The sequence below is a fragment of the Oncorhynchus keta genome, chromosome 3 (genome assembly GCF_023373465.1).
Source record: "Oncorhynchus keta strain PuntledgeMale-10-30-2019 chromosome 3, Oket_V2, whole genome shotgun sequence".
NCBI lineage: Eukaryota > Metazoa > Chordata > Actinopteri > Salmoniformes > Salmonidae > Oncorhynchus > Oncorhynchus keta.
Genome location: NC_068423.1, coordinates 1438855 through 1457379, shown reverse-complemented (window position 1 = coordinate 1457379; position 18525 = coordinate 1438855). Strand labels below are relative to the sequence as shown.

At 42.8% G+C, this 18525-nt stretch overlaps 1 protein-coding gene across 1 annotated transcript in view; it reads right to left on the bottom strand.

The window, feature by feature from the left end:
• Positions 1 to 18525, bottom strand: part of LOC118363666 (cadherin-23-like) — a 544503-nt gene that overhangs the window by 350072 nt on the left and 175906 nt on the right. Inside the window, exons 7-8 of the mRNA XM_052486131.1 lie at positions 4458 to 4652; positions 4027 to 4155 (exon numbers count right to left, since the gene is read on the bottom strand). Coding sequence (XP_052342091.1) covers positions 4027 to 4155; positions 4458 to 4652 — 324 coding nt within the window. The remainder of the gene's footprint in view (positions 1 to 4026; positions 4156 to 4457; positions 4653 to 18525) is intronic.

Below are 18525 nucleotides of genomic sequence, written 5' to 3'. Positions count from 1 at the left end.
TGAGCCGCCAGAGCCGCCAGTCTGTCCTGAGCCGCCAGAGCCGCTAGTCTGTCCTGAGCCGCCAGAACAGCCAGTCTGTCCAGAGCCGCAAGAGCCGCCAGTCTGTCCTGAGCCGCCAGAGCCGCCAGGCTGTCCTGAGCCGCCAGTCAGCCAGGAGCCGCCAGAGCCACCAGTCAGCCAGGAGCCGCCAGCCAGCCAGGAGCCTCCAGAGCCGTCAGCCAGCCAGGAGCTTCCAGAGCCGTCGGTCAGCCAGGAGCTGCCAGAGCCGTCAGTCAGCCAGGCGATGCCAGAATCGCCCTTCACTCCGGAGCTGCCGGAGTCTCCCGCCTGTCCGCCGCTGCAGGAGTCTCCCGCCTGTCCTGTCTCCCGTCCATTCGGGACCCATTTCTAGGGTCCCCAGTCCGAGGTCGGCGGCGGGGTCGCCGCTCGTAAGAGGCCATGGAGGCGGCCAATGAGGCGGAGAAAAATTGTGGTGAAGTGGGGTCCACGTCCCGCGCCAGAACCGCCACCGCGGACAGACGCCCACCCAGACAATCCCAAATAGGTTCAGGTTTTGCAGCCGGAGTCTGCACCTTTGGGGGAGGGGGGGGATGTCACGTTCTGACCTTTATTCCTTTGTTTTGTCTTTATTTAGTATGGTCAGGGCGTGAGTTGGGGTGGGCAGTCTATGTTTTTCTATATTTTCTATTTCTGCGTTTGGCCTGATATGGTTCTCAGTCAGAGGCAGCTGTCTATCGTTGTCCCTGATTGAGAACCATATTTAGGTAGCCTGTTTTCCTTTGTGTTTTGTGGGTGGTTATTTTTTGTCTTTGTTTGTCTGCACCAGAGAACTGTTTCAGTTGTCACTTTGTTGTTTTGTATTTTTGAAGTGTTCAGTTTCTTAAATATGAACACTAACGACGCTGTACTTTGGTCCTCTCTTTCTTCCACCGACGACAACCCTTACACTTCTAATAGTCTTCTAATATCTTTTGTCAAAATGCTTTTTATTGTACTTGACACGTACCAAAAAACCTAAAAATTCATTCTAAACATAACACTTTTGTATTCATGACAAAAAGTTATTTGCTTTGCCACAAATTTGTACAATACTACTAGTGCCTTGTTGCAAACTGGATGCACATTTCGAAATATTTGTATTCTGTACAGGCTTCCTTCTTTTCACTCTGTCAATTAGGTTACTATTGTGGAGTAACTACAATGTTGTTGATCCGTCCTCAGTTTTCTCAATCCCAGTCAAAAATATGCTACCGTGCTACAATATATTTTGTCAAAATGCTTTTTTATTGTTCTTGACACATACCAAAACCATACCAAAAGCACTAACACACATTTAAATGCGTTTAAATGAATACAAAAATCACGACACACATGATATACTATCGGACACGTAGTGAGTCTATGTAGTGACTCCATGCTTGACGAGATCAACAACGGGCAGAACTTAACGTGTACCGGGTCGTTTTGCAAAATGAGTGCCATTTGCAAAATGATATCCCTTTAATATATTACGTAGACATTATGCACCAATATTGCATTTTAAAGCCTGTTATATGAAATGAAGTGCCCTTTAATATAGACCAAATGCAGAATTCAATAAATATCATTTTCAATATGAATAAACACTTGCCAAAGTGCCAACATGTTGACATGCAACCTCTGTGGGTCCATGTCATGTGGTTAATTATTTTTTGTGTTAAAATGGAGCCAAACAGACCATTTAATAAAAATAAATAAATAATATTGTTTTGTATTTGAAAACAAATAATGATTTCGATTTTGTATATGAAAACAAATAACGATGGGGGCAAGTAGTTTGGGTAGCCATTTGATTAGGTGTTCAAAAGTCTTATGGCTTGGGGGTAGAAGCTGTTTAGAAGTCTCTTGGACCTCGACTTGGTGGTCCGGTACTGCTTTCCATGCGGTAGCAGAGAAAACAGTCTATGACTAGGGTAGCTGGAGTCTTTGACAATTTTCAGGGCCTTCCTCTGACACCGCCTGGTATAGAGGTCAGGATGCACCCCTGAGGGGCCCCCGTGTTAAGGATCAGCGTGGTGAATGTGTTGTTACCTACCCTTACCACCTGGGGCAGTCCGTCAGGAAGTCCAGGATCCAGTTGCAGAGGGAGGTGTTTAGACCCAGGGTCCTTAGCTTAGTGGCAGGAAGCATGGCCCCAGTGATGTATTGGGCCGTACGCACTACCCTCTCTAGTCCCTTGCTGTCGGAGGCCGAGCAGTTGCCACACCAGGCAGTGATGCAACCAGTCATGCTCTCGATGATGCAGCTGTAGAACCTTTTGAGGATCTGAGAACCCATGACAAATATTTTCAGTCTCCTGAGGGGGGATAGGTTTTGTTGTGCCCTTTTCACAACTGTCTTGGTGTGCTTGGACCATGTTAGTTTGTTGGTGATGTGGACACCAAGTAACCTGAAGCTCTCAACCTGCTCCACTACAGCCCCATCGATGAGAATGGGGGTGTGCTCGGGTCCTCCTTTTCCTGTAGTTCACAATCATCTCCTTAGTCTTGGTCATGTAGAGGGAGACGTTGTTGTCCTGGCATCACATGGCCAGGTCTCTGACCACCTCCCTATATGCTGTCTCATCGTTGTTGGTGATCAGGCCTACCACTGTTGTGTCATCGGCAAACTTAATGATGGTGTTGGAGTCGTGTCTGGCCGTGCAGTCACGAGTGAACAGGGATTACAGGAGGGGACTGAGCACGCACCCCTGAGGGATCCCTGTGCTAAGGATCAGCGCAGGCATTCCACATTTAACCTCACACACGTGAAAATCGAAATATCAAGCTATTTGGTTTCATATACAAAAACAAGATAATTATTTGGTTTCATATGCAAAAAAACAAGCAATCTGTTTTTCACATTGTTGATTCCTCCTTTTTAACACAAAAAAATGAATCACACGTACACGGACCTCTGTGTGTTCAAGGGAGATTTTAACCCACTAACCCCCTAAAATACTTCAAGTTTGCACCATCATTGTAAAGCCCTAGTTATTGTGTTGCTTTGACAGTTGTTTTTGAAGATGGTTATTTATTTCATGTGATTAGCGATTCATTTACGTATTTCCCTCATTTTAAGCTCCATCCTGTTACTTGAATTGAACTCTCGTTTTAATATGATGAAACTATTCCTTTTTAAATATTTATTTCCAAAGAAACATTGAAAATCTGATAAAATCTGTAAAAGCAGGTTCTACTCTTTTTGAAAATGTTTAAAAAATAGAGTAGAAAACTGAATGAAAAACTGAATGGGTCGAGCCTAACACGTCAACCCTGTTACTCATCGATAAACAGGCTATACATTTTTTAACAATTAAAAAAAATGTGTGAATCTTGCATTTACCCTGCCTGTTGCACACAAGCTTCCATTCCACCCGCCATGAGGTAATTCATGGCTGATTTAACTCGTAATTACACTTGATTACGAACGCACCATAACACCGCTAACCATCCACTGTAAAGCCGTACATACGTATCACTCACTCGAAGCACAAGACGTAGACCGACACTTTGACACTCAATCCTTTTCATTATTTAATTAAGCTGAAGACAGCACTTACTAATAGTCTTGTTTTTTTTTACCTCTTTAGATAGGAAAACTTGATTTGTATTATATTGAACATGTGCTCTTATGACAGAATGTAAACATTTGGTGAAATCGTAGGTCATCATTTTACACACAATCACAATTTAAATTATATCACTGCAAAAGTGTTGGCTTGGTGGCACAAAAAAATGCTCTCTATTCATCAACACGTAAAGAGTAATTTAAGAAGCAGAATTAGGAACTACTTTTGCAACCGTGTAAACTAGATGTAATGGCTATGCATTTCTGAAACATTGTCAGACATTACATGCATTTGAGCAAATATGCAAATGTATCTACATGTATTTGAAACACATTTTTAGGTGAAGTTAAATATATTGAAATGTATTTTCCATACGGGGAAGCGAAGGAGGAGATGGAGAAGTAATGTAAAGGGGGGTGAGACTTAGCATTACTGACCGGTGGGACGTCCTCCCCTATGTTGGTGCTGTAGGGTAAGTTGGTAAAGATGGGGTCCATGTCCTGAACATCAGTGATGGTGATGGCTAAATTAGATAGACTGGACAGAGGGCGCTTCTTATCCTGGTCCTGAGGGAGAGAACAGACACACACAAGCATGGTCACCCCTGGGTCATGTTCATTGGGAAGAAAACAGACATAAACCTGGACTTGCTCCTTTTCTTTTAAAGTTTTTAAACCTTAGCCCTACTGAACAAAATCCTGACTTCACAACAATATACCAACATTTCCATGCCATTCTCAGTTGAATTTTATTTATTTACACTAACCCTAACCCTAACCCACAACAAAATAAAATAGACAAGATGGTTATGCTTGTTACTTCATAAAATCGATGTTTAAGTTTGTTTGTATTTTGTGTATCCCCTCACCGTGGCATTGACGGTGAGCTGGTAGGCCGATGTGGTCTCATAATCCAGAGCCCTGGTGACAGTGACTGTACCACGGGCTCCATCGATGGAGAAAAAGGAAGAGGGGGGCTGGAAAGAGAAGAGCACACTGCCCCCCGTGCCTTGGTCTGGGTCTGTGGCATTCACCTGGTAGACTGAGGTGCCCACTGGAGTGTTCTGCAACACAGAGAAAGACAGGCACACAGGTTGGCATGAAGTTATATTTCTATAGTTTGAGGGGTTATTTAAAAGGTGGATGGCTATGTAGAAACAATGGATGGAGACAGATTACTGTTCTGCACATTTAAAGGGGGGCTGAACTTCCTGATTTGGCCTCGGTTATCAGCTTGCTCATTAAGAAATGCTAGTGGCCATGACTGAAGGCAAACGAGAGTTGTCTTGGCGGTGTAGTTTGGTGTGGACGTTTCTTGGGTGTGTCTTTGCCATTTAATCACAACAAACAAGTGCAGTTGTGTGTAGTGACAGTGAGGTAAGCTAAGCTAGCTTTGATATGCAGAGAAGTTTAGAAGATGAGGACTTCTCCCCTCCTGACTGACTTACCATCTCAGATGATCTGTTAATTCAGTTCTATGTGTAGGCTAAAGCCTGCACTGACCTTGTGTTTAGCCAACCTGACAGCAGCTACCTAGCATAACTTGGGTATAGCTGCAGCTGGCTAGCCTATCTAGCCAGCTGATACTTAGATAAGTATTTTTTGACAGTATTAATTGACAGATGTCAAAGCACAGTTATACCATGATAGCAAGAACCACTGTCTGGAATGTGTTTCATGAGACACTTGTTCTTCACACCTTACTACCAAAAAATAGCTTGCAACTTGAAGTTTCATCACGCCATGTAAAGACGCGTTACCGTGGAAAATATATCAACTGCTAGTTGAATGCCCGGTTTTCAGTCAGCTCAGCTGTCCTACAACACATTATCTAACTGGCTAGTTTTTCTCATCTCTCCTTATGTCTACTGTAAGAACTTTCCCGGGGCACACATCCCAGAACTACTAATATCCAAACAGGAGTAGGCTCCATGTGGAGCAGGCTGGCATTCATTGAGATGACTCATGAGATGACTCATGTACTGGAGGCAGTTCTGCAGAGAGGTCACTAGCTGGAACATGAAATATGACATTTTAAACATAACAGTAACCCTAAACTCTAACCACACTGCTAACCTAACCCTAACCTTACATTTTTGTTTTCTAAGTTCTGCATCCATGGCAAGACTCAATACAATACATGCCAACCTGCACATATGGACATTGTACAAATGCCATCCAGCTTGAGTATAGATACATTTATTAACAAAAATCCAATGGGTGTGTTCAAGTTACAAAGACAAAACATTTTCTGATGTAAATATAATATTGATGTGCTTATAAAGACGGCATGCTAACACTTCACCTAGCAAATGAAAATAAGTTGTGTATAGAGTACAACTTCAGCTGTCTTACCAGAACTAGAATGACATTCTATGTCTATTGTCTATTCTAAAGATTTGGCTCGCTCCCTGTTGAGTTGCACATTTGCTCTGACTTCGGGCGGTGCATGTTCCCGGTTGCCTCAACTCGGGTGCAGATCTGATATGCAGGGGATCCCCTTCCTCAGGAGTGGAGAATACACTCCTGGGTGGTTTCCCAGATATAGGAGCGGTTTGGCAGAGCCAACGTAGGTCTTTACGCATCAACTGTTGGGACAGTTGGCTCTGGTAACAGACGCTCTGGTGCACCAGTGGCCTCGGACCCTTCTTTATGTGTTTCCGCCAGTGGTTCTGATTCAGCCGATGTTGGATAGGGTGCGCCGGGAGGGCTTATCATTAATTATTGTGGCTCCCGTTGACCCAGGCAGTCTTGGTTCGCCTTTTAGATGGAGACCCATGGCAACTCCAGTTGTGCAAGGACCTGTTTTCCCAGGCACATGGAAAGGTTTGGCACGAGAGTCCGGAGATTTGATTCCTATGGGCCTGGCCACTGAGAGGGCCAATCTGATGACTAGGGGTTTACCTTCGAATGTTAATGCTACCAATCAGTCTGCAAAGGGCGCCCTCCACGAGAGGGCTGTATGTGTATAAGCGTTTGAGCTCTGGTGCCAAGAGAAGGGGCTTGTTCATTTTCAGTGCTTTGTGAGGGAATGTGGGAATTGACAGAACCACACCTGAGGCACATCCCCTAGTGGTGCAGTTCTTGAAAGGTGTATGTGGTCTCAGACTGGTATCTAAACCTATTGCACCAACATGGGACATGGCAATGTTTTTGGAGACGCTGGGTGTGGCCCCCTTTGAGCCTCTGAAGTCAGTGGATCTGAAGATCCTCTCCTACAAAATATCCCTGCTCATTACTTTGGCCTCGGCTAAACTTGTTGGGGACCTCCACGCGTTACCCATACACCCGTCCTGTACTCAGTTCGCCCTGGGCGACTAAGGTGACATTGAGTCCAAATGTAGCCTTCGCTCCGAAAGTCATGGCTATATCTAAAGGTCCTTCGCTTTTGAGCTATTTCCCTTTCAACCTCTTCCTTTGCTTCTGAAAAGCAACAGAGATTTTTGCCCTGTTTCCGGTACGAGCTTTGCACACGTACATTGAACGAACCCGGGATATCCAGTTATGTAACCAGCTATTTGTCTGTTCTGCGAATCCAAGTAGCGGCAGGGCGCTCTCTAAGCAGGGCGCTTCCTCCCTGGCATTTAGCAACCAGGAGCAAGGTTTACCTAGCTGTGTATGTGCTCACTCCACCAGAGGTCTGGCAGCATCTTGGGCGTTGTTTAAAGGGTTGACTATAGGAGATATGTGCTGGGGCGAGTTGGGCATCACCACAAACTTTTGTGTGGTTTTATCGCTTGGATGTCACTTCTCTAAGTGTGCTAACAGCTGGGACAGGGGAAAGTAACTTGGCAGCGTGCCGTGTTCGCAATACCCAGATCACCTCATCAGGCAGGGTTTGGTCTGGGTGGTCTGTTGTGGGTCATTATGACTATAACTACTGTTCCCTGGAACCAGGGAAACAAGGTCCAACACCTGTTTGGCCCCGCACTGCCTGTTCCTGGGCTTGGTGAAGGGTGGTATTAAATTGAAGGAATGAGTCCATGCCTCACGCGTATCAGCTGTGGAAGGCAGGGCTTCGTATGAGGCATGGATTTTTATTGGCCTTGTCAGGTACGATTGTAGATCCTTCAACCGAAGTTGCGAGAGTGTGACTCCCCATAGTATGTTATCCCTCGTTTAACATTACGTTTTAGACGAAACTGACTTCATTCATAAATTATCCTATTTACACGTTGTAGTCAATTTTGACAATGTAATAAATGTTTCTGACTCGTATCGATGCCACATAGGCCTTTTTCAAAAGGAAAATGCGTTTTTAGGGGCAGTTTCTCTTTAATGATGAACAGTATCCCAACTAGTTCCTGTTTCTTATCAACTAAACAACTAACCTCATATCAGTCTCATTCTGAACATCGTAATATTCTATAAATCTGCACAAACCCCAGTCTACATGATGACTCAGCTTACACAAATTGGCGTAATTATTTATTTACTAACTAACAAAATAATCACACAGAAATACACACACACACAGTATAGGTTGAATTGATTACCAACATAATGTAATGAAAAGTCCCTAATGGACGAACCCGATATGACAGCTTATTACACAATGAATGGGGTGGGGAAAGAAAGAGCGGGAGAAGGAGAGACAAAGGATTGTGTATACAATTCAATAATACGCTCATCGTAAATATGGATATTTAGCACCCTAACAACCGCTCATTCGGATTTAGAAAATCAATGTGCATATTTACGCTTGTATGTCTTTGTCATCTCTGCCTATGGAAATTACCCGATCAGTCTGTGACGAATAGTTTGACAGATATTCTCTGGTTGTGTAAGTCTCTGGTTGTCCACCAGAGGTCACCATGCCCTTAGTAGTTGTAGTAGTAGCTTTCTTTGTTCTGGATGTGTCCGTTTAACTGGATACATCAGACGTTCCAATGGTCGTTTGATAGGGTAATGTTATCTTTTTTATACCCTGATGAAGACAGCTTGGCTGTCGAAACGTTGGTAATTAAATTTTTGCATCTGAGCTCCTAGAGTGTGCGGCTCTCTTTTATTTTCAAGTTTTCTACTCCGCTAGCCAGCACCTCACCTAAATAGGTGTGCGTTTCTTTTTCTTCTAGAATGTTATTTTTTTCTCATCTTCGGTGTCCTTGTCTAGTTTAAGAGGGCCTTGTAGTTTTAGACCATTTGTCACGTATTCAGCTCACGCTGCACGTATACAGGTTTAGTCATTTTGAAAAATTTTACACGCCAGTAACAACCCGGCAAATGTACTGGTCTTATAGTTTTAAACCATTTGTCAGCCATGTAGTCACCGCTCCATGCTATCTGGCCAAATGTACATTTTGTTAGGAGTCCTTTAATGCCCTCACCTTGGAGGGCGGTTCCATCATGTTGCCACAATGTCTGTGCTCACGTGGGAGGGGATACTGACTTGGCAAAAGTCTATATGAAAAACAATGATCTCATTTAGAAGGCTAAAATCACATTTCAGCTTCTCACAAATAGTTTCATATTTAATCATATAGGTTCCACAACATTTAGATGTAAATCTGATAACTGGGACGTATACATTTGCAGAATTACTGTTATACAATCCTTAATGATATCACAAAACAACTGATTTGACATTATTATTGTTTGGAGCCCCACCAACCATTTCCCACATTATTTACGTTAGACATATTGTTTCAATATCCAACCTTCTGATGTTAAAGTTTTGAGGCAGAGTTTCTCTCTACACACAAAGGATTTTGGACTTCTCCATACGGCAGTGAATGAGAGAGGAAGTTTACGACCGGTCATTAAAATCCTAGAACTGCCCCCCCCCCCTTCCTCTCTGGTGGGAGAGGGGGAGACTTTCTTTAATCCTCACCCAGGAGGGAAAGTCAATACATCAGTGTGTCATGGAAAGAACAGGTGTTCTTAATGTGTTGTTTACTCAATGTATGTGAAAATTGCACATTTAGGTTTTGTAGTAAAAAAGATAAGAGGAAGAAAATGTTTCCAATTACATCATTGGTGTGCATTGTTTGATTTTAACCAATTATGAGTTGGCATTTGTATTCGGTCATGTTTCCAGTTGCCTTGTCATGATTAAAAGCGATGGTTCGCGCTTTCAGTGTTGTGCGAATGCTGCCATCAATCCAGGGTTTCTGGTTAGGGATGGTTTTAATAGTCAGAGTGGGTTCAACATCACCGATGCACTTGCTAATAAACTCGCTCACCATGTCAGCGTATACGTCAATGTTCTTGTCGGAGGCTACCCGGAATATAGCCCAGTCCATGTGATTGAAGCAATCTTGAAGATTGGTCAGACCAGCAATGGATAGACCTGAGCAAGGGCGTTTCCTGTTTTAGTTTCTGTCTATAGGCTGGTAGCAACAAAATGGAGTCATGGTTAGATTTGCCAAAGGGAGGGCGGGGGAGAGCTTTGTATGCATCGTGGAACTTAGAGTAGCAATGGTCCAGAATGCTACCAGCTCGTGTCGCGCATTCAATATGCTGATAGAATTTAGGAAGGCTTGTTCTCAGATTAGCTTTGTTAAAATACCCAGCTACAATAAATTCAGCCTCAGGATATATGGTTTCCAGTTTACATAGAGTCCAGTGAAGTTCTTTCAGGGTCGTCTAGGTATCTGCTTGGGGGGGATTTACACAGGTGTGACTATAATTGAAGAGAACTCTCTTGGTAGATAATGCGGTGGGCATTTGATTGTAAAGAATTCTAGGTCTAGGTGAACAAGAGGACTTGAGTTCCTGTATGTTGTTATGTTTACACCATGAGTCGTTAATCATCAGGCATACACCCCGCCCTTATTCTTACCTGAGAGATTTGTTTCTGTCATCACGATGCATGAAGAAACCGGGTGGCTGTACTGACTCTGACAACATATCCCGAGTGAGCGATGTTTCTGTGAAACGGAGAATGCTACAATCTCTCATGTCTCTCTGGAAGGCAACTCATGCCCTAATTTCATCCACCTTGTTGTCTAGAGATTGGACATTGGCGAGTAATATGCTCGGAAGCGGTGGATGGTGTGCTCGCCTTCTAAGTCTGACCAGTAGGCCGCTCCTGCGGTGACCGCGTTGTTTTGGGTCGGCCTCTGGGATAAGATCCCATGTCCAGGGTGGAGGTCCAAACAAAGGATCCGCTTCGGGAAAGTCATATTCCTGGTTGTAATGTTGTTAATTTGACGTCGCTTTTATATCCAATAGTTCTTCCCGTCTGTATGTAATAACACTTGAGGTTTTCCGGGCTAACAATGCAAAAAATAATACATAATAAAGCAAATTACTAAGGGTTTCCTAAGGACATGAAGGACATGACATCTCTGTCAGCGCCATTCTGTAGGATCATCATAGCGCTTGATGGTTTTTGCTACTGCACTTGAAGAAATGTTAAAAGTTCTTGAAATTTTCCACATTGACTGACCTTCATGTCTTAAAGTAATGATGGACTGTCATTTCTATGTGCTTAGTTGAGCTGTTCTTGCATTAATATAGACCTTGTCTTTTACCAAATAGGGCTTCTCTGTATACCACCCCTACCTTGTCACAACACAACTGATTGGCTCAAATGTATTAAGAAGAAAATAAATTCCACAAATGACCTTCTAACAAGGCACACCTGTTAATTGAAATGCATTCCAGGTGACAACCTCATGAAGCTGGTTGAGAAAATGCCAAGAGTGTGCAAAGTTGTCATCAAGGTAAAGGGTGGCTACTTTGAAGAATTTCAAATCTAAAATATATTTTGATTTGTTGAACACTTTTGGTTACTATATGGTTTTGATGTCTTCACTACTATTCTACAATGTAGAAAATAGTAAAAATAAATAAAAACCCCTGATTGAGCAAATGTGTCCAAACTTTTGACTGGTACTGTAGAAACACTCGATTTTCACACATGTTGAAGTCAGGGTGGTGCTGAATATAAGGAATATATAACCCGTGATAAGAACAATGATCTGCTATGCAGGTGTTGGTTATTTACATGATATGTTGGATGTATAACTTCGAATGAACTTTCAAATCAAGGAGCGCTGCTTGTATGGTCATTCACTAAGCCACACCCATCCCACCTGCATTCCTAGCCACTGTAGGAATAAACACAAACACTCCCCTGTCGATGCAAAGGAGTTTGTCAGCAAACTTGTAAAACATGTTCATTCATTGGAATTATATCTTACACTGAAACATAGGCGAATATATCCAAACTCCCAAATACAATAGAAACAAAGAAACCCACACAAGCACGCACAGACACATCCACACACACACGCATAGGTTCCTGGTCAGGAGCAGTAGATAGTGACCACATAGGGGAGAAGGGTATATGTGAACACCCCTACATATATATGTGGCTTTCTTTGTCTGTCTGCTGTGTTGCACCTCCCACCAGAGGGTGTGTGTTTCTGTGTATGCTACTCAGCCCATATCAGTTGTACTACAGAGGTATGCAGGAGGCCAAGGACAATTGTCCAGGAAACCCAACAACACACATGCACGCACACACACTATCAGTGGTCGTTTGGGTGTGCTGTGAGGCCAAGGTTCATTGCCTAGTGAACACAACAGCATAACACAGGTAAAAGAAGCTGACTGGCTGCCTTTGTCTACATCCTCTGACATCACTGCCTCTCACTCCACCTTACCCAGCCAGCATCTCACTATATATCTGCCTCTCTCTCCTTCTCCCAAACTCTCTCTCTTTCTCTCAGTCACACACACACACACACACACACACACACACACACACACACACACACACACACACACACACACACACACACACACACACACACACACACACACACACACACACACACACACACACACACACACACACACACACACACCGATGTGCGTACTCCCTCTCTCTTTAAGTCCTACATCCCTCCCTCGTGTCCTCTTGCAGGAAGGCAGGCATGCATCAGTAGTACTGATGACACATCTGTCTCACTGGATTAAGGTGCCTGTCACCTATTGAAAGAGGGATGGAAATATTATTTATATATATACAAACAGTGGGGCAAAAAAAGTATTTAGTCAGCCACCCATTGTGCAAGTTCTCCCACTTAAAAATATGAGAGAGGCCTGTAATTTTCATCATAGGTACACTTCAACTATGACAGACAAAATGAGGGGAAAAAAATCACATTGTATGATTTTTAATGAATTTATTTGCAAATTATGGTGGAAAATAAGTATTTGGTCACCTACAAACAAGCAAGATTTCTGGCTCTCACAGACCTCTAACTTATTCTTTAGGAGGCTCCTCTGTCCTCCACTCGTTACCTGTATTAACCTCTTGAACCTCTGGGGGCAGTATTTCATTTTTGGATGAAAAACTTTCCCGTTTTAAACAAGATATTTTGTCACGAAAAGATGATCGACCATGCATATAATTGACAGCTTTGAAAAGAAAACACTGACGTTTCCAAAACTGCAAAGATATTGTCTGTGAGTGCCACAGAACTAATGCTACAGGCGAAACCAAGATGGAATTTCATACAGGAAGTGAGCCAGATTTGAGGCGCTGTGTTCCAATGTCTCCTTATATGGCTGTGAATGCGCAAGGAATGAGCCTACACTTTCTGTCTTTTCCCCAAGGTGTTTGCAGCATTGTGACGTATTTGTAGGCATATCATTGGAAAATTGACCATAAGAGACTACAATTACCAGGTGTCCGCTCGGTGTCCTCCGTCGAAACTATTGCGTAATCTCCAGGTGCGTGCATTGTTCCATTTTGAACAGAGGAGAAACCAAACTGCCACGAGTGACTTATCATCAAATAGATATGTGAAAAACACCTTGAGGATTGATTCTAAACAACGTTTGCCATGTTTCTGTCGATATTATGGAGTAAATTTGGAAAAAGGTTTGCGTTGTAATGACTGAATTTTCTGTTTTTTTTCTTAGACAAACGTGATGAACAAAACGGAGCGATTTCTCCTACACAAATAATATTTTGGGAAAAACTGAACATTTACTATCTAACTGAGAGTCTCCTAATTGAAAACATCCGAAGTTCTTCAAAGGTAAATTATTTTATTTGAATGATCTTCTTGTTTTTGTGAAAATGTTGCCTGCTTAATGCTAGGCTTAATGCTATGCTAGCTATCAATACTCTTACACAAATGCTTGTGTAGCTATGGTTGAAAAGCATTTTTTTTTTTAAATCTGAGATGACAGTGTTGTTAACAAAAGGCTAAGCTTGTGAGCCAATATATTTATTTAATTTCATTTGCGATTTTCATGAATAGTTAACATTGCGTTATGGTAATGAGCTTGAGGCTATAATTACGCTCCCGGATACGGGATTGCTCGTCGCAACAGGTTAATGGCACCTGTTTGAACTTGTTATCAGTATAAAAGACACCTGTCCACAACCTCAAACAGTCACACTCCAAACTCCACTATGGCCAAGACCAAAGAGCTGTCAAAGGACACCAGAAACAAAATTGTGGACCTGTACCAGGCTGGGAAGACTGAATCTGCAATAGGTAAGCAGCTTGTTTTGAAGAAATCAACTGTGGGAGCAATTATTAGGACATGGAAGACATACAAGACCACTGATACTGTCACGAATCCCGTTTCCTGAGTCTGTTTTTTGCCTGTGTTCTGTCCTGGAGTGTTTTTTTCGGAGTCCTGGAACGCACCCTGTCTGGTTGCAATGTAGCCAGTTGGGAGTTCTGATTACCCACACCTGTATCCCATCAGCTATCTGCACACCTGGTCCTGATCATCATCTCTCCTCTTCATAAGCCCAGACCTGACATCCATTCCCTGCCAGATCGTTAGCCATGAACAGTATGTTGTGCCATAGTATCAGCCTCAAGTTGGATAGAATTTGTTTTGTTGTTTTTTTACGTATTGCTTGCCTTAAACGTACCTCCGTTTGTTCTGTCTTCAGTTAATCACCCGGATCATTTACCCCATTCCCGCCTGGTCGTCGGAGGATTCCGCTACCCCATTGGATCCACCTATTTACTCCCATCAACTCACCACCGCTGCCCGCTACGCCACCTGGATATATCTACCCATTCACATTCACTTGTAAATAAATACTCACCTTCTTCCTACTTTCCTTGTCCTGGTCTGCTTCTGGGTTCGATTTTGAAAGAACGTGACAGACAATCTCCCTCGATCTGGGGCTCCATGCAAGATCTCACCCCGTGGGGTCAAAATGATCACAAGAACGGTGAGCAAAAATCGCAGAACCACACGGGGGGACCTAGTGAATGACATGCAGAGAACTGGGACCAAAGTAACAAAGCCTACCATCAGTAACACACTACGCCGCCAGGGACTCAAATCCTGCAGTGCCAGGCGTGTCCCCCTGCTTAAAGCCAGTACATGTCCAGGCCCGTCTGAAGTTTGCTAGAGAGCATTTGGATGATCCAGAAGAAGATTGGGAGAATGTCATATGGTCAGATGAAACCAAAATATAACTTTTTGGTAAAAACTCCACTCGTCGTGTTTGGAGGACAAAGAATGCTGAGTTGCATCCAAAAGAACACCATACCTACTGTGAAGCATGGGGGTGGAAACATCATGCTTTGAGGCAGTTTTTCTGCAAAGGGACCAGGACGACTGATCCGTGTAAAGGAACGAATGAATGGGGCCATGTATCGTGAGATTTTGAGTGAAAACCTCCTTCCATCAGCAAAAGCATTGACGATGAAACGTGGCTGGGTCTTTCAGCATGACAATGATCCCAAACACACTTCCCAGGCAACAAAAGAGTGGCTTCGTAAGAAGCATTTCAAGGTCCTGGAGTGGCCTAGCCAGTCTCCAGATCTCAACCCCATAGAAAATCTTTGGAGGGAGTTGAAATTCATCGTTGCCCAGCAACAGGAGATCTGCATGGAGGAATGGGCCAAAATACCAGCAACAGTGCGTGACAACCTTGTGAAGACTTGCAGAAAACATTTGACCTCTGTCATTGCCAACAAAGGGTATATAACAAAGTATTGAGATAAACTTTTGTTATTGACCAAATGCTTATTTTCCACCATAATTTTCAAATAAATTCATTAAAAATCCTACAATGTGATTTTCTGGATTTTCTTTTCTCATTTTGTCTCTCATAAGTGTACCTTTTTCTTTCATTTTGTCTGTCATAAGTGTACCTATGATGGAAATTACAGGCCTCTCTCATCTTTTTAAGTGGGAGAACTTGCACAATTGGTGCCTCACTAAATACTTTTTGCCCCACTGTGTGTATATATATATATATATGAGACAGAGATGTGTAAGAGAGAGAGGAAGAGGTAGAGAGAAATAAATAAGGGGAAAAAAGATGAATGGTGGTAGTGGGGGATAAACTCCTACTCTGAAAGTTTTGGATGTCATCGGGCATCGAATCCGCAGGATCAATCAATCATGATTTAGTAAATCCACCCTCCACACAGGGAGAATCAATCCATCAACAGTGATCCCATAAAACACCTTCACAATGCAAATATAACAACAAATGCCATATCTTACAGATCCCCTAACACATCAACATATTTTTGCTTTGTCATTACACATTATGCAGCTGAAGTAAGTAGCAGGCAAGCCACATTTCGACATGGCCACTGTGAGTGTCCCAAATGTGTTCAGAGTACTTGCATGGAGTGTTTAGATATATTTGAGAGTGTGATCATTCATATTTGTGGAGTGCAAGTGACTGTTAAGGGAGCGTGGAGTGTGTACGAGATATGGGGATATCCTTTTCCCTTCCTAAAGCCTGACAGTCTGTCTCTATCTCTCTCCACACAGCAGCCTGTAAACAATGTCTCATTAACACAACTGCCGCTGCGGCTCAGTAAATAACCACAACACACACATCAGTCAACATGTAGTTTCATAGCTGGGAGTGGCACAGTGAATAGTTCAGTAGTGCAGAGCTGAGCACAATTGTCCAGCTCAGTTGTGTGGAAGTACTTATGTAAGAGAGAAAAAAAATTCATGCCTCTAATAACCATGAGAAATCTGTAATACAAAAGGGGCTTCCATTTATATTTTAACTGGCCTGGCTGCTCTATAATGTGTAATAGGGCCTATAGCCCCTTTCTTTTCAACCAGCCTCCCCCTCTACTCGACCTCAGCCGCTCTAGATGTAGCAGCAAAAGACTACTTTCTCCCCACCCACTTATAGAGAGGTGGGGAATTCTGGAGACTCCATGTCTCCATTCTAGTCTAGGTAGGATGGTGGAGAGTCCATTGGGAGTGGGAGCTGTCTGGCTGAATAACTTTAGGAAATCCAGCCAACTTGACACAACTGTGGGAAGCATTGGAGTCAACATGGGCCAGCATCCCTGTGGAACGCTTACAACACCTTGTAGAGTCCATGCTACAATGAAATGAGACTGTTCTGAGAGCAAAAGGAAGGGGTCTATGCTCAGTGTAATATATATATATATTTAAACATACACAGTAGATGTTGGAAGTTTACATACACTTAGCTTGGAGTCATTAAAACTCGTTTTTCAACCACTCCCAAAATGAATTGTTAACAAATTATAGTATTGGCAAGTTTGTTAGGACATCTACTTTGTGCATGAAACAAGTATTTTTTAGAACAATTGTTTGCAGACAGATTATTTAACTTATAATTCACTATATCACTATTCCAGTGGGTCATAAGTTAACATACACAAAGTTGACTGTGCCTTTAAACAGCTTGTACAATTCCAGAAAATAATGTCAAAGCTTTAGAAGCCTCTGATAGGCTAATTGACATAATTTGAGTCAATTGGAGGTGTATCTGTGGATGCATTTCAAGGCCTACCTTCAAACTCAGTGCATCTTTGCTTGGGAGCAATTTCCAAACGCCTGAAGGTACCATGTTCATCTGTACAAACAATATTACGCAAGTATCAACACCATGGAACTACGCAGCTGTCATACCGCTCCGGAAGGAGACCGTTCTGTCTCCTAGAAATGAACATACTTTGGTGCGAAAAGTGCAAATCATGTTGGAGTTTTAATGACTCTAAGTGTTTGTAAATATCTGACTTCAACTGTATATTTATATATTTGCACGCACACACACTGAGTGTACAAAACATTAGAACTGACTCAATTCGTCAGGGCATTGATTCTAAAAGGTTTCAAAAGTGTTCCATTGGGATACTGGCCCATGTTGACTGCAATGCTTCCCACAGTTGTGTCAAGTTGGCTGGATGTCCTTTGGGTGGTGGACCATTCTTGATACACACTGGAAACTGTTGAGAGTTAAAAACCCAGCAGCGTTGCAGTTCTTGACGCACTCAAACCAGTGCACCTGGCACTTACTACCTTACCCCATTCATTTAAATATTTTGTGTTGCCCATTCACGCTCTGAATGGCACACATACTGTACATAATCTTGGTGGTTCCAAACTTATTCCATTTAGGAATGATGGAGGCCACTGTGTTCTTGGGGACCTTTAATAATGCTGCAGACATTTTTGGTACTCTTCCCCAGATCTGTGCCTCGACACAATCCTGTCTCAGAGCTCTACAGACAATTCCTTTGACTTCATGGCTTGGTTTTTGCTCTGACACGCACTATCAACTGCATGTCAAATTTGCTAACATTTCTAAAAACCTGTTTTTGCTTTATCATTATGTGGTATTGTGTGTAGATTGATGAGGGGATTTCTTTCTCATCCATTTTAGAATAAGTGTCACGCCCTGGTCGAAGTATTTTGTGTTTATAAGAGCGTCTGCTAAATGACTTAAATGTATAAGAGCGTCTGCTAAATGACTTAAATGTAAATGTAATGTATTGGGTCAGGCCAGGGTGTGGCATGGGGTTTTTGTATTGTGGTGTGTTTTGTCTTGGGGTTTTGGTATATAGTGGGATTGTAGCTAGTGGGGTGATCTAGCAGAGTCTATGGCTGTCTGGGGTGGTTCTCAATCAGAGGCAGGTGTTTATCGTTGTCTCTGATTGGGAACCATATTTAGGCAGCCATATTCTTTGGTTGTTTTGTGGGTGATTGTCC